The 15230-nt window shown below is 36.3% G+C and overlaps 1 protein-coding gene across 1 annotated transcript in view; it reads left to right on the forward strand.

Moving 5' to 3' along the window:
- UGGT1 (UDP-glucose glycoprotein glucosyltransferase 1) overlaps positions 1-15230 on the forward strand; it is a 110252-nt gene that overhangs the window by 34989 nt on the left and 60033 nt on the right. The window contains exons 16-17 of the mRNA XM_065931991.1: positions 1678-1813; positions 3784-3915. Of these exons, the coding sequence (XP_065788063.1) occupies positions 1678-1813; positions 3784-3915 (268 nt within the window). The remainder of the gene's footprint in view (positions 1-1677; positions 1814-3783; positions 3916-15230) is intronic.

The following is a 15230-nucleotide window of genomic DNA, read 5'->3' on the forward strand; positions in this document are numbered from 1 at the left end:
ATAGTTTTTCAGTCCATTTACATGTTAACAAACATCTTTGTTGTTTCCAGGTTAGGGCAGTTATGAGTAAAACTGCTACAAGTATTTGTATGCAGGTTTTTGTATGGATATAAGTTTTCATCGCCTTTAAGTAAATACTAAGTATGATTGCTTTATCTTACAGTAAAAGTGTGTTTAGTGTTTGGAGAAACTGCGACATTATGTTTGAAGTGGTCGTATCATTTCACATTCTCATCAGCAACATGAGGGTTCCTATTGCTCTACATCCTTTCCAGACTTTTGTGTTTTGGATTTTACCCATTCTCATCGGTGTGTGGTGGTATCTCATTACGGTTTTAATGTGAAATTCCCTAATGACCATGACTTTGAGCATCTTTTTTTAAAAAAAACAGTTCTGTAAAACATGTATTTATTTATTTTTGGCTGCACTGGGTCTTTGTCGCTGCACCCTTCTTTCTTCAGCTGTGGTAGGTGGGGGCTCCTTTCCGGTTGTGGTGCGTGGGTTCTCAGCGTGGTGGGTCGTCTTGCTGTGGAACATGGGCTTTGGAGCACGGGCTCAGTAGTTGTGCTGCAAGGGCTTAGTTGTCCTGTGGCGTGCGGGATCTTACCTGACCAGGGGTCAAACCTGTGTCCCCTGCATTGACAGCTGAATTCTTAACTGCTGGGCTACCACGGAAGTCCTTGAATGTCTTGTAATATGCTTTTTTGCTGACTGTATGTCTTGTTTGGTGAGGTACTTGTTCAGATCTGTTAAACTTGCCCAGTTTAACTTTTTTTAAATTATTAGTTTTAAGAGCTTTAGGGTATTCTGCATATCAGTCCTTTATCAGATATGTGTTCTGCACAGATTATCAGCTAGTCTGTGGCTTATCTTCAGTCTCTTAGCAGTTTCTTTTGCAGAACAGAAATTTTTAATTTAAATGGAGTCCAGCTTACCTAGTTCTTTTTGTTGTGGGTGATGCTTTTGGGGTTAGACCCAAGAAATTATTGCCAAACCCAGGATCACCTAATTTTATCCTGTTTTATTTTCTATGAGTTTTACAGTTTTGTGTTTTACATTTATGTCTGTGATCCATTTTAGTTATAGACTGGCCCTTCTTCATTGCTTTTGCTCTGAGATGGAGTCTAGTGGCCTCTATAATCACCAGTGCATATTTTTTTGGCCAGTCTGTAAATGTGTGATGGTGTCTCTTTGTGGTTTGTTCCTTTAAGTTTTAAAATGTAATTAATTAACTTTGGGTATAGCCTTTTACTTAAGGACAGTAGTAAAAATTTTAATGCTTTCCATTTGCCTATGATGTTCATATTGCTGGGGTGAATCTCAAAATCCACCCCACCCTTGTATGTTTTCACATTCTGAGAATTTTCACTTCTAATTTTGATTTAAAAACAGAACGAAATCTCCATCTAAAACTATAGCAATGCCTTTTATGTTAGTGATGGTCTCATTTCATGATCTTGAAACAACTTGCTTCAATAGTTACAGTCTAAGCCACCTTTGGGAACTTGCTTTTTTTAATTCTTAAGTGATGAATGCCTTTGCCAATAAAGAATGATGTGGAAAAAAAAAATGACATGAACTGTGTTTTGTAAGATGATGCCTTTCCTTTTTTTGACTGGTTGCATTCTTTGAGATGTTTCATTTGCTTCTTTTTGCTTATCCCTTTCTCCCCCCAGACTTGGTTTAATCTTTGTGGTTAACGACTCTGAAGATGTTGATGGGATGCAAGATGCTGGAGTGGCTATTCTGAGAGCGTATAACTATGTTGCACAAGAAGTGGATGATTATCATGCCTTCCAAATTCTGACACATGTATGTTTTTGTTCAAAATGGTGAATAATTTCTAAAAATCTAACTTACTCTCAGAAACAGTATGTGGTAAGGGGATTCTATATTTCTGGAAAGAGAACAAGGTAAATTATTCACAAACTTTATGCATTTTATATGTTAGGAGTTGCTTTTATTGATACACTAATATTAATAAATGTTAATAATAGATTGTTGAGATTTCAGCTAAAATTCCTTAGATACTAATTCCTTAGATACTAAATACATTAATATATCTTAGTCTTCTGCTTTTTGGCAATTTGAAATCACTGATTAATGCCTTTTGGTAACTGATGTACTCTACTTGTTTAAAAAACTTTACTCTTTTTCCAAAAAAAAAAAAAAAAAAAACTTTACTCTTTTTCCTTTTAAGACCATCATGATATTTTCATTAGGAATCCATTTAATATTCAAGTCATAAAATTCTTATTATCTGTTTTCTCTATTTTTAACTGGAAACTCTGAAATGTTCGGAATTGTATTTATGTATTTTGAGATACTTGCTCAAGTTCAAACAGACAACTCTCCTTGTTTTTTTCTTTCTATTTTTAGAGTATTAAAAGTTTATAAGTAGTAGTTGTTTTGTTTACAGATTAGTGTTAATTATTTAAAAGCTATTTTAAAGCAGTTGATTTTCACCACTTCTATTTTACCTGTAATCATGGTGGCAGCCTGCTGTTTATTATGCTTGTTTTGTTTATTGTTTAGAGATTCAGTCAGCGGCTTTTTTTAAATTAATTGAAGTGTTCCTTTATTTATTTGGCCAACCTTTATTAAAGATGCGCCCTTTACAAAGAAGAGTAAGGTCTCCCCCATCCTCCAGCACCTTGCGATCTATTGGGGGACACCTCCACAGGGGTGGTTTGGTTCTGTGTAGCGCCGCTGGCTGCAGCAGCATGAGGACCTCACTGCACTTGGAGCGAGGGTGTTCTTGTGGAGTGTAAAGTTGTCTCAGCTCTGCACAGGCGAACAAACAGGAGTCAGTGAACAATGACTGCAGATCAGAGTAGTGACTCCAAGTTGTTAGCATGACTTGAACAGAATATTGTGAGTGCAGAGTGGAAAAGGGAACCTAGTCATTGAGCCCATTAGGCTGGGTAACAGGTATCCAGGTCTAGAGTTAAACTCCAGTCCAACTGAAAAACCTCATTTTGATGTGTATAATGGAGATGGATCTGATGAAGGGTGGAGAAAGTGGCATGAGTAGTAGTTGATGAGCTGTTGCTGTGACCTCTGTAAGAAATAAGGGTGGACCCATGATTAGCAGTAGGCTGTGGAGAATGTAATAGGTTCATGTGAAGTTACTGAGGATAAGGGGTTTAAAGTCTGCTTTTTAAAGTTTTTTCCCCTCATAGCTATGTGTATGAGGGAAAGGATAGTGAGTTTTCTTTTTCTTTTTAGTCACAAAAGGAAAAAAAAAATATGTCTGTTATTAAAATTTTTTAAAACCAGTATTGCAATGTCAGTTAAAAATCTCTTCTCTCCTCTCCTTAATTCTGCTCCCTGAAGGCAGCCACAATTAAAAGCTTGCTTAGTATATCCTCCGTATGCTTAACTGTGTATGCACAGACACAGTTTTGTTGTTTGTTTTATGTCTGCCTTTTACAAACAGGGATTATACCATACATATTTTGAAACTCTTTTCCCCTTAAACATCATAGACATTATTTCAAGGATTACTTATAAGTATTCAGATTTTTAAAAAATTAACAGATTTTTGCGTTTTGGACTTTAAATGTGAGTATGAACTGAGTTATTTTACGAATATATAGTTTCTAACTTAATAAGGCATAAGGAAGTATACAGAAAAGGGAGAATTGCTAATATGTCCCATTTGCTCTTTAAGAGAAATAGCTATTGTTTTTTTTCCCTCTGCATTTTGAAATCTTTTGTAATAAGTACTCTGAAATTTGGATTTGAAAGTGTAGTTGGTTACTTGGTTTTTCTTTCTTTAGATGTATAACAAAGTAAGGACTGGAGAAAGAGTGAAAGTTGAACATGTGGTCACTGTCCTGGAGAAGAAATATCCATATGTGGAAGTGAATAGCATTTTGGGAATTGACTCTGCTTATGATCAGAATCGGAAGGTAAACATTCTCTGGTGTTTCTCATCTGACTGCAACACTATGCTTTCCTTACCTCCCCTTATTATTGAAAGTGAAAGTCACTCAATCGTGTCTGACTCTTTGCGACCCCATGGACTATACAGTCCATGGAATTCTCCAGGCCAGAATACTGGAGTGGGTAGCCTTTCCCTTCTCCAGGGTGTCTTCCCAACCCAGGGATCGAACCCAGGTCTCCTGCGTTGCAGGTGGATTCTTTATCAGCTGAGCCACCAGGAAAGCCCAAGAATACTGGAGTGGGTAGCCTGTCCCTTCTCCAGCGGATCTTCCCAACCCAGGAATTGAACCATGATCTCCTGCATTGCAGGAGGATTCTTTACCAACTGACCTATCAGGATTTCTATTAATATAGGTGGTGGTGGTGAAATATTTAGATACTTACCATTTTAAACATTTAGAAACCAGATCACTTTTTTATCTTTGCAAATATAGTTTATTTTTCAATTTTGTGAATGTATCACTGATTTTTAGCTGGTCTATTAACTATTAAATTGAAAAATAATTTATCTTTATCATGCAATGGTAGTACTTATGTGATTATGTTCCAGATAAAAGCTGTTGGATGTATATGATGTATACTTGTTAGGGCATGATGCACATAGCCTAATGTATGTCATGTATTTAATTGTTTAGGCTAAAGGTGGAAATGCAGTAAGAAATGTAATAAACAGAATGGCAAAGTCTGATATTAAAGATATAGGGAAATATTTTAAAATATTTATTTAAAGATAATAATGAGACATGTAAATACAGTGAAGGATCTTTATTGCAAACAGTAACGTGGTGTTGGTTTAATGGACTGGAACCTCGTGGTCCGGAGTTGACAATGAGAAAGTGAAAGAAGGAAAGAGGCTAATATTCCCTGGGTTAAGCAGCCGGCTTTTGCGCTCTAGGGAATCAGCCAGAAATAGACAGAGAGAGAGAGAGAGAAAGAAAGAAAGACACGGGGACCAAAGCTCTGATGGAGCAAAGGTGTTTTAATCAACATGGTGTGGGCATGTATACTGTCTTACAAGGTGGTTATTCTCAGCAAAGATAAAGATTAAAATTCCAGACTTACAAAATACAAGGCGATCCCTATTAAGGAGGGAAGAGGGTACTTATCACCATAATGAGAAACTAACAAAGGAAATGTCTGGATTCCTCAGCCCTGGGAAGGACGTGCCTCTCCTCTTAATTCCTGAATATTCAGGAATTAATAAGGGCCAAAGGTTTCCTGACAGATCGGAAACAGCACACAGGAAGCCTCCTGTTAAATGCTTCCTGACAACATGGTGGTTAGTTTATTGAAAATAAATGTTAAGGCAAGGAATCAAAATATGTTTCTGAAACAATGTAAAACAGTAAGAGTTATTTATTTACCAACTTTTTTCATTTCTTTGAATGAAACACAACACATTTGATTCATCTGCTTGGAGATCTGAGCTATCATTTCATTAGAAACCATACTGATAATGAATGCATTGTTTATAATTACTCTTTTATCTGAGTACAGAATCCTAGATTCTATAATTTCCCTCTCAAGTTTTATGCACATCCAGTTTAGCACCAGTTGTTTTTAGCCTTTCACTTTTTTGTTTTTCTCATCATTCGGTTTATTTTCATTTTCTCCCTTCCTCTCATTTAACTTAATATGATTTTATTAAGGTAACATTGATTTATAACATTATATAAGTTTCTTGTGTACAACATTTTATTTCTACTTCTGTGTGCCCTACAACTTGCTCACCAAAAATTTAGTTTCCATCCATCACTATACAATTGATCCTATTTAGTCATTTCTTCCACTCCAGTATCCACTACTTTGTTACATGTTTGTTTTTGTTTGGTTTGTTCATTTATTTTGCTTTGCTTGTTTATTAGATTTTTATCTTTAACATATAAGTGGAATCCTGTGGTATTTGTCCTGTTCCATCTGACTTACTTCACTTAGCTTATTAACTTCAAGGTCCATTCATGTTGTCACAGATGGCAAGATTTCATCTTCTTTTTATGGCTGAGTAGCAGTCTACTCTTGCCTGGAAAATCCCATGAATGGAGGAGCCTGGTAGGCTGCAGTCCATGGGGTTGCTAAGAGTCGGACACGACTGAGCGACTTCACTTTCATTTTTCACTTTCATGCACTGGAGAAGGAAATGGCAACCCACTCCAGTATTCTTGCCTGGGGAATCCCAGGGACGGGGGAGCCTGGTGGGCTGCCATCTGTGGGGTCGCACAGAGTCAGACACGACTGAAGTGACTTAGCAGCAGCAGCAGTCTATAGTATGTGTGTGTATATCTCATATCTTTATCCATTCATCTATTGATGGACACTTGGCGTTGTTTCTGTATCTTGGCCATTGTGAACAGTGTCATGATGAACATAGAAGTTCATATATTTTTTTGCATTAGTATTTTCATTTTCTTTGGATAAATAACCAGAAGTGGAATTATTGAATCATATGCTAATTCTATTCTTAACTTTGATGAGGAATCTCGGCTGCACCAGTTTACATTCCAACAGTGCAAGAGGATTCCCTTTATTCCACATCAGTTCAGTTCAGTTGCTCAGTCGTGTCTGACTCTTTACGACACTGTGGACTGTAGCACACCAGGCATCCCTGTCCATCACCAACTCCGGAGTTTACGCAAACTCATCTCCATTGAGTCAGTGATGCCATCCAACCATCTCACATACTTACCAGAATTTTTTGTTGTCTGTCTTTTTTACAGTAGTCATTTTGGCAAGTATGAGGTGATAGCTCACTGTCGTTTTGATTTGTATTCCATGATGATTAGTGATATTGAACATCTTTTCATGTGCCTGTTGGCCATCTGTATGTCTTTGGAAAAAATGTCTATTCAGGTCTCTGCTCATTTTTTAATCAGGTTGTTTTTGTTGTTGTTGGTGGTGTTTTGAGTTGTTTGAGATCTTTATATATATTTTGCATATTAATCTCTTATTGGATATTATTTGCAAATATCTCTCATTTTGTAGGTTGTTTTTTCATTTTAGTGATTTCTTTTTTTTTTTTTGCTGTGCAGAAACTTTTTTCGTTTGATATAATTCCATTTGTTTATTTTTACTTCTGTTTTCCTTGCCTGAGTAGACATATCTAGAAAAATATTGCTAAGACCAGTGTTAATGAGCATATTGCCTTTCTTTTTTCTTGCAGTTTTGGGGTTTCAGGTTTTACATTAAAGTTTTTGATTCATTTTGAGTTTATTTTTGTATATGGTATGAGACAGAGGTCTAGTTTCTTTCTTTTTTTTTTGCACGTGGCTGTTCATTTTTCCCAACACCATTTGTGAAGAAACTATCATTGTTCCATTGTATGTTTTTTGCCCTTTTGTCATAAATTGTCCCTATATATTTGGTTTTGTTTCTGGGCTGTTATTTCTTGTTCCATTGATCTATGTATCTGTTCTCCTGCCAGTGCCATGCTGTTTGGATTACTATGGCTTTGTAATATAATTGGAAGTTAGGAAGTATGATATCTCCAGCTTTGTTGTTTTTCTCAGAATTGTTTTGGCTATATAGGGTCTTTTATGTTTCTGTATAAATTCAGAATTTTTGTTCTATTTCTATGAAAAATGTTCTTGAGATTTCAATAGGGACTGCATTGCATCTGTAATATAAATTGCCTTAGGTAATACAAGTGTTTTAACAGGGTTAATTTTTCCTATCTGTGAGCATGAAATATCTTTCCATTTATTTGTATCTTCTTCAGTTTTTTCAACAATCTTACAGTTTTCACTGTGTTACAGGTCATTCACCCACCTGGTTAAATTTGTTCCTAGGTGTTCTATTGTTTTTGTTGTGATTATAAATGTTAATTTCTCTTTGTGCTTAGCATATAGAAATGCAACATATTTTATATGTTTTTATATCTTATAGTTTTACTGCATTTGTTTATTATTCCTAACAATTTTTAGTGCAATCTTTATAGCTTTTTACACATAAAATCATGTCATTTGCAAATAGTAATGGTTATTGGGCTGGTCAGAAAGTTCCTTTGGTTTTTAAGTAAAAATAAAAACCGTGTTTTCATTTTCACTGAGAGCTTTATTGAACAGCATATTTACCATTTTGTTCCACTACCTTCTGCCATTTTCGAGGCAACTTCATGATTCCATCTTCCCAAAACTTTTTATCATTTTGAGCAAAGAACTGTTCCAGGTGCCTTTTATAGCCTTTCAGGAAGTGGAGACTTTTTTCATTAAGAGAATTTTGTAAAGACTGAAATAAATGGAAATCCGAAGGTGCAATGTCTGGAGAATCCAGCAGGTAAACCAGAACTTCCCAGTCAAACTATAATAGTTTTTGCCTGGTTATTAAAGAAACTCATGGCCTTGCATTATCCTAGTGGAAGATTATGCATTTTCTCTTGACTAATTTTGGATGCTTTTTGTTGAGTGCTACTTTCAGTTGGTCTAATTGGGAATAGTACTTGTTAGAATTAACCGTTTGGTTTGCTGGAAGGAGCTCATAATAGAGAACTCCCTTCTAATCCCACTGTATATACAATATCACTTTTTTTGGATGAAGACTGGCCTTTGGTGTGGTTGGTGGTGATTCCATTATCTCTTCCATTCCACATTATTGTACAATATCCACTTTTTATCACCTGTCACAATTTGTTTTAAAAGTGGAATGTTTTCATTACAAATAGAGAATCACATGCAGAAATATAGTCAAGAAGGCTTTATTCACTTGTGTGGAACCCAAACATCAAAGCAATTAATGTAACCAAGCTGGTGCAAAATGATTTTCAATGCTTGATTTGGATATTTTTGGTATGTCAGCTATTTCCCTTTCTCAATTTATGTCTTAATTTGATTGCTGTCAGCTTCAACTGGTCTACCCAACTGTGGAGAATTGTCTGGTGAGAAATCTCCAGCACAAAATTTTGCAAACCACTTTTGACACACAGTCATGGCACATTCCACATTCTCCATACACTGCACAAATCTTCTTTTGAGTTTCAGTTCTGTTTTTACCTTTCTGAATAAAGCATAATTACGTTAGAAAGGTTGCTTTTTTCCTCCCATCTTCAGTATTAAAGTGGCTATGCAAAAACTCACCAATATTGATAAGTTTTTTGAGAAATCCTTGCTGATGGGACAATATGGTCTGCTATAATATGGTCTATTAAAATTGTTTCAAACAAAATTAAGACAACTGAACACTACTATAGCTTCCTCTGCTCTCTTCTGGTTTCCCCTTGAATAGTGTATCTTTTTTATCCTTTCTTTCACTTTTGAGTCTTTTTGTGTTCTTTTTTTTTGTGTGTTCTTAAAGCAACAATAAGTAGGCTTATATAGTTGGGTCTTATTTTTTAATCTGTCCAGCCATTTTATACCTTTTGATTGGAGAATTTAATACAGTAACAGTGATTATTGATAGGTAAGTGACATATAATACCATTTCATTAGTTATTTGAGGCTGATTTGTATTTCCTGTGTTTTTCTTCCTCTCTTGCTGCCTCCCTTTGTGAACTGATGATTTTCCATAATGGTATGCTTTGGTTACTTTCTCTTTATCATTCGTGAACCTACTGTAGATTTTTGTTTTGTGATTACTACGAGTCTTACATAAAATATTTTGTAGATATTAACAGTCTCTTTTATGTTGATGCTTTAACTTTGATCACTTATAAAAACTACTTTCGTTCCCTCCTCCTTTTTATTTTGGACATCACAATTTAATTCTATATTGTATGTGCTGTGCTGTGCTTAGTCGCTCAGTCGTACTTGACTCTTTGTGACTCTATGGAATAGCCCGCCAGGCTCCTCTGTCCATGGGGGTTCTCCAGGCAAGAATACTGGAGTGGTTACCCTGCCCTCCTCCAGGGGATCTTCCCAACCCAGGGATCAAACCCAGGTCTGCTGCATTGCAGGCAGATTCTTTACCATGTATATTTAATAGCAAATTATTATAGCCTTAGTTACTTTTAAAACTTTTTTTTGCTTTTCATCAGCATATTCTTTATATTGAAAAACAGAAAGATGGAGTTTCATGTGTAAACTGCATCATCTTTAGAGGGGAATTCTAGTGACTCTGTGTTCTCTTTGAGCGTGGAGGTCATTGCTACAAAATTCATGGTTGAAGGCTCTCTCATGCTTCATCTGAATACTCTTGTCATTGTAGAGTTAAGTTTCTTTAATTTCTTTTTTCTCTGATGCCCTCTTACTGTATAATTGCAAAATTTCTTTTAACTTGTAGATTTTTTTCCTTTACTTGCTTTCACTCTGATGTTAATGTTATATTGTTTTTTATTTCATTCATTATATTCTTCAGCTCCAGAATTTCTGTTTGGTTCTTTTTTATGTTCTCTCTCTTTGTTAAAATTCTAATTTTGTTTGTGTATTGTTTTCTTCATTTTACTGAATTGTCTTTCTGTGTCTTGTAGCTCATTGAGTTTCCCTGTATAACAGCTATTTTGAATTCCTTATTGTGTAAATTGCAGATTTTCATGTCTTCAGGATTGGTTACTGGAGGATTACTATGCTCCTTAGGTAATGTTATAGTTTCTTGAATAATTTTTGTATTTGTTGCATTTTTATGTTGTTACCAAAAGTAGTCACTTCTCCCAGTCTTTGCTCTCTGCTTTGGGAGAAAAATACCTTTCATTCCAGCCTTGTTAGGAATTCTGAGGCTTTCTCAGAACATCTGTGGGTACACCTACTTCATGCTATTGTTCCCTCTTGTGCAGATTTTTGAAGCTTGTTTAACTCCTCTTGATTCTACAGTGCCCCAGGCTGGGTGCTGACAGGCCCCTGTTTTTTGTTTTTCCCAAAGTGGCACTACAGCTCAAATTTTTGTCTGTTTCTGGCCCACGGATGTGGACTGGCTTTCTGTATGTCCTCATTAGCCATTGGCGAAGTTCACTCTTGCTGCCGTTAATCAGGATTGTACACTGGGAGCCAGCCACTGTGTGCAGGTTTATGTGGGTAAAGGTGTGTAGAGCACTGTAGGGTGCCCATGAGCCATCTGGGGGGGATCTGTGAATGAGATGTCCTGGGTGGCTCTTAGGTGGGCTTCTTGATGCAGTAAATAGGATCTGCCTTCCTTAAATGCCAGAAGAGCACTGTCTGCTGCTCTCCCAGCCCCTTCCCACTTGGTGAAGCTGCTCATAATTCTGTGTTCTGGATAGGGCAGAACAGAAATGAGCCTCTTTGCCAGCATCTTGCATAGCTGGGGAAGCTGAGTGCTCAGTCCCTTGCTCTTAACTTCCCCTGTAGAAGAGATCGTAGGCTCAGAAGATCTCTTGTGTCCTTAAGCAGTGCTGACTTGGGAGGAGAGTGATATGAATAAAGTCAGACTGCTTCTCTTAGTCTTGCCAGTGTGTCCAGTGGACAAAGTACTGGAACTTCTCTGCTGGAAACCTAGACCTTCTTTGGCATCTTACCCATGGGCGATTGCTTGAGATAGTTCTCCCCAGGAGTTCCCTGGAGCCAGCTCAAAGGCCAGTGCAGAGGCCATAGTCGTTGTCAAGGTCTGTCTGCTGTTCCCTGCTGCATAGGTGGGCAACACTTCTCCCGGGCCACTTGGCATTTGGTGCTGGATTCCAGAGCTCCCACAAAGACACTTTTGCCTGTGGATGGATGCCAAATCATTGCTTTTCTGTGAGGGAGGCACTAATGAGGGATGTCTTATTCAGTCGTGAAACTGATATCACTCCTTTGCTGCATGCTCAGTCACTCTTGTGTCCAACTCTTTGCCACCCCATGGACTGTAGCCTGCCAGGCTCCTCTGTCCATGGGGTTATCCTGGCAAGAATACTGGAGTGGGTTTTCATTTCCTCCTCCAGGGGATCTTCCTGACCTAGGGATCGAGCCCACATCTCCTGCATCTCCTGTATTGGCAGGTGGATTCTTTACAGCTGAGCCACCTGGGAAGCCCCCAGATCACTCCTGTCTCAGTGTTAAATCTCCCTGGTTTCAGGACTGTCCAGTTGGGTCTGAAGTTGAAGCTGGTCATGAAATCTACTCAGTTTAGAGTGAGCATGTTTCCATTATTGTATTGCAACCTTTTGTTCAGTCACTTTCCTTTTATTTTTTAATGAAATAATATTGGTATGGGCACGTGCTGGTGATTTTTTTTTCCACACTTTCACAACCAACATGAGTAGTACTCTGTAGAAAAAGAAAAAGTGAAATAAAAGGAAAGAAGGGCCACTTTGAGAATATTTGAGGAAATTAATGGAATTTTCTCATGTTTCACATTTGGAAAATGTTTAACTTTGATTTTCTATCCTGTTGAAGAAAAAGTATGTGTTGCCTTTTTTATTGTGATTGCTATATCAAAAGGAATTGCTTGAAAACATTGAATAATGTTTTCATAATGTGGACAAATAATGTGGACAAATTGGAGGAAAGGATTTTTTTTAATATTTATAATATATTTTATTAATAACATATTCTTTAATGATACATATGCAGAGTTGGATGTATTAGAGATGAAGGACATATTCTATAATATTAAATGGTTTTAAAGCATAATAATGTGAGAAGGAGTATTAAGCTTCTAGGGCATGGATTACTAGTACCTTGATACCTGTCCTGTATGGTAAAGCCTCCCAACTTGCCTTTTTAAACTTGAAAAGGCATATGTTAATAGTGCTAAAACAATACTTGAAACATAATTGTTACGTTAAAAGAAATGATAACATTCTAAAATTTACCTCTTATGATCAATTTATCCTGTGCAACAGATAATCAGTTATTACATCTTCTTGAATTTTCATTTATATTCAAATGAATAATTCACTCTTGAAATACAGGCTTTCAGTGATAGCTAATATAAATACATAGATACAAAAATGATAAGGAAATAGCATACTATTTTGCTGTCCTGTTTCTTCCATATAGTGCATAATTAGCAAGCACTATTAAAGAAATACCTACTTCTGAAGAAAAATATGTTAAATCTAAAGCTCTGATTTCATTTAGCAGATTATACATTGATTGAAAAATGAAGAAATTCTCACAACCAATATTGGCTTTGTGTATATGTGTGAAAAATGTTTTAAGAAGCAGTCTCCACTGCAATAAATTTGAGGTGATCATTCTTTTACGTCTGTTGATATAGAAATTGATCAGTAAAAGAGATAGATATCATTAAGAATTTAACATTTAGCTCTTTACATTTATAAAACAGTTTCATCTAAATAAGTTGTATAATCTGTATCTGTATGCTAAGTTGCTTCAGATTTGTCAGCTCTTTTTGGATTATAGCCTGCCAGGCTCCTCTGTCCATAGGATTCTCCAGATAAGAATACTGGAGTGGGTAGCCATTCCCTTCTCCAGGAGATCTTTCTGACCCAGGGATCGAACCCAGGTTTCCTGCATTACAGCAGATTCTTTACTGTCTGAGTCACCAGGGAAGCCCAATCTATATCTAACTTTCCCTAAATAAGGTTCACAGAAAATGGTATTTTCACATGGTGTCTTTTATGTACTGAAATCTTGATTTTGCTGAAGAATCAAGTGAGAGTATCACAGACCCAGCTCCTCAGTCGTTTCTCCCATTTGGCCATTTGCCTCATCTGTACTGGTTAGCGGGCCTTCTCATATAAACAGGTCATAATTTCCTAGCTAAGTAATCGCATACTTTCAAGAGAAGGTTATTGTGAGATTCCCAGAAGTCCTAAGAATCTAATGATCAGTAAGATTTTTTAATTTTTTAAGATTTTTGCAGGACATGTACCCTTCATATGAAAAAGCCCAAGGAAAATAGATTTTTTTGAAAAGAAGGAATAAGTGCATGTTTTTTAAAGGAGAAATGAGTACAACTGGCAAGTGTTATTATACTTACAAATATCTGAGTCTTTTGCTATAAATCTGAAGCATTGTTATCTTCCGTGTTTGATATCTGAAAGAAGTAATTGTTTCTAAAACTAGGGAGTACAATTAAAGTAGATCTTTTGAACCAAAGAGCATATAGTCTGATAGGTGCATATTTGTATCTTTTAAAGCCAAAGTAAGAAAATTCTAAATTATTCATGCCAACATTTTACTAATGGCAGATTAACTCTGAGTCTTTATTAATCTCAGTTATCTTTTATGAATGACTCATTTGTGACTCTGTAATCAGTGTTTCAAAATTGTGTATAATTAGCATTTTTTAGTGATCAGTTTCTAGAAACTCTCATATATAAGTTTTAAGTGTGACTTGGATTATTGGCCTGCATTCTGTTGTTTAGTCTGATAATCTTTTTGCAGGTTGTGAAAATGGAAAGTCAAAGCATCTCCCTCCCACTCTTGACTTTTACTCAATTACCATTTTCAGAGAAAGCTAATGTTACTTACTTCCTATTGTCACTGAGAGTTATAATGTGGGTTTTGTTTTGTTTTCTTGGGGAATCCATCAGTAAATTTTCAGAGCTCAAAGTATATTAAAATTGGGTATCTAGGAACTTCTTTAAAATAGGTGAGATGTCAAAGAACAGAATTAATGTAAGTTCTGGGGGTGTACATTTGAAAAGTTTTAATAATGGTATAGAGAAATGGCAGAGATCAACCTAGAATGGTGTAGAGAAACGGTGAGATCACAGTCTTTCTCACAGTGCCCCATTATAGTCCATCGTAGAAGTCTGTAGTATCATTTACCACTGTGGCTAGATCTGAAACTAAGCTTATGACTGGTATCAGTTACCACATTTTTCTCTTCGTGCTGTCTTAAAAAGGTTATATACTTTGAATTTCTGCTATTTTCAGAAAATATCAATTATAAGGTGTTTAACAAGAATGTCTTATGAACTTTTTATGTCTTGGGTAATAACATAGTTTTTACTCTAAAACCTTAGTCTTGAGTCTGTGGTTGGTATCTGGAGGAATGTACCTTATATTGATTGTTGGAAAAGTCTCAGATATATTTGTTCATCTGATATTTCCCTGCCAAGGATCTTCTTCTGTCCTTGAGAAGAAAAAAAAGATTGAGCTTAGTACATTGTACTAAGTACTAAGTACTAGTACACTGTACATTGTACAGTACATATAGAGTGATTTTTTGAGCACTGTCTTTTCACCAGCCTTGTTTTGGTTTCTGTAGGTGCAGTTTCTTTTTTAGTGATATGGACCCTTTTAAATTTAGAATTGGATGTAAATATTTCATCTCAGGTTATCTGCCCAGGGGCACTAATAATTTATGACAATCTATAGTAGTACCACCCATTATGGTAGCCTCTGGTCACATGGGCTTTTAAAATGGAAACTAATTAGTTTCTTATGCTCAGTAGCTACATGTGGCTAGTGGCTACTGCATTGAACGGTGAAGGTAGAATATTTCCATCACT

This window comes from Muntiacus reevesi, chromosome 3, assembly GCF_963930625.1.
Source record: "Muntiacus reevesi chromosome 3, mMunRee1.1, whole genome shotgun sequence".
Taxonomy (NCBI): Eukaryota; Metazoa; Chordata; class Mammalia; order Artiodactyla; family Cervidae; genus Muntiacus; species Muntiacus reevesi.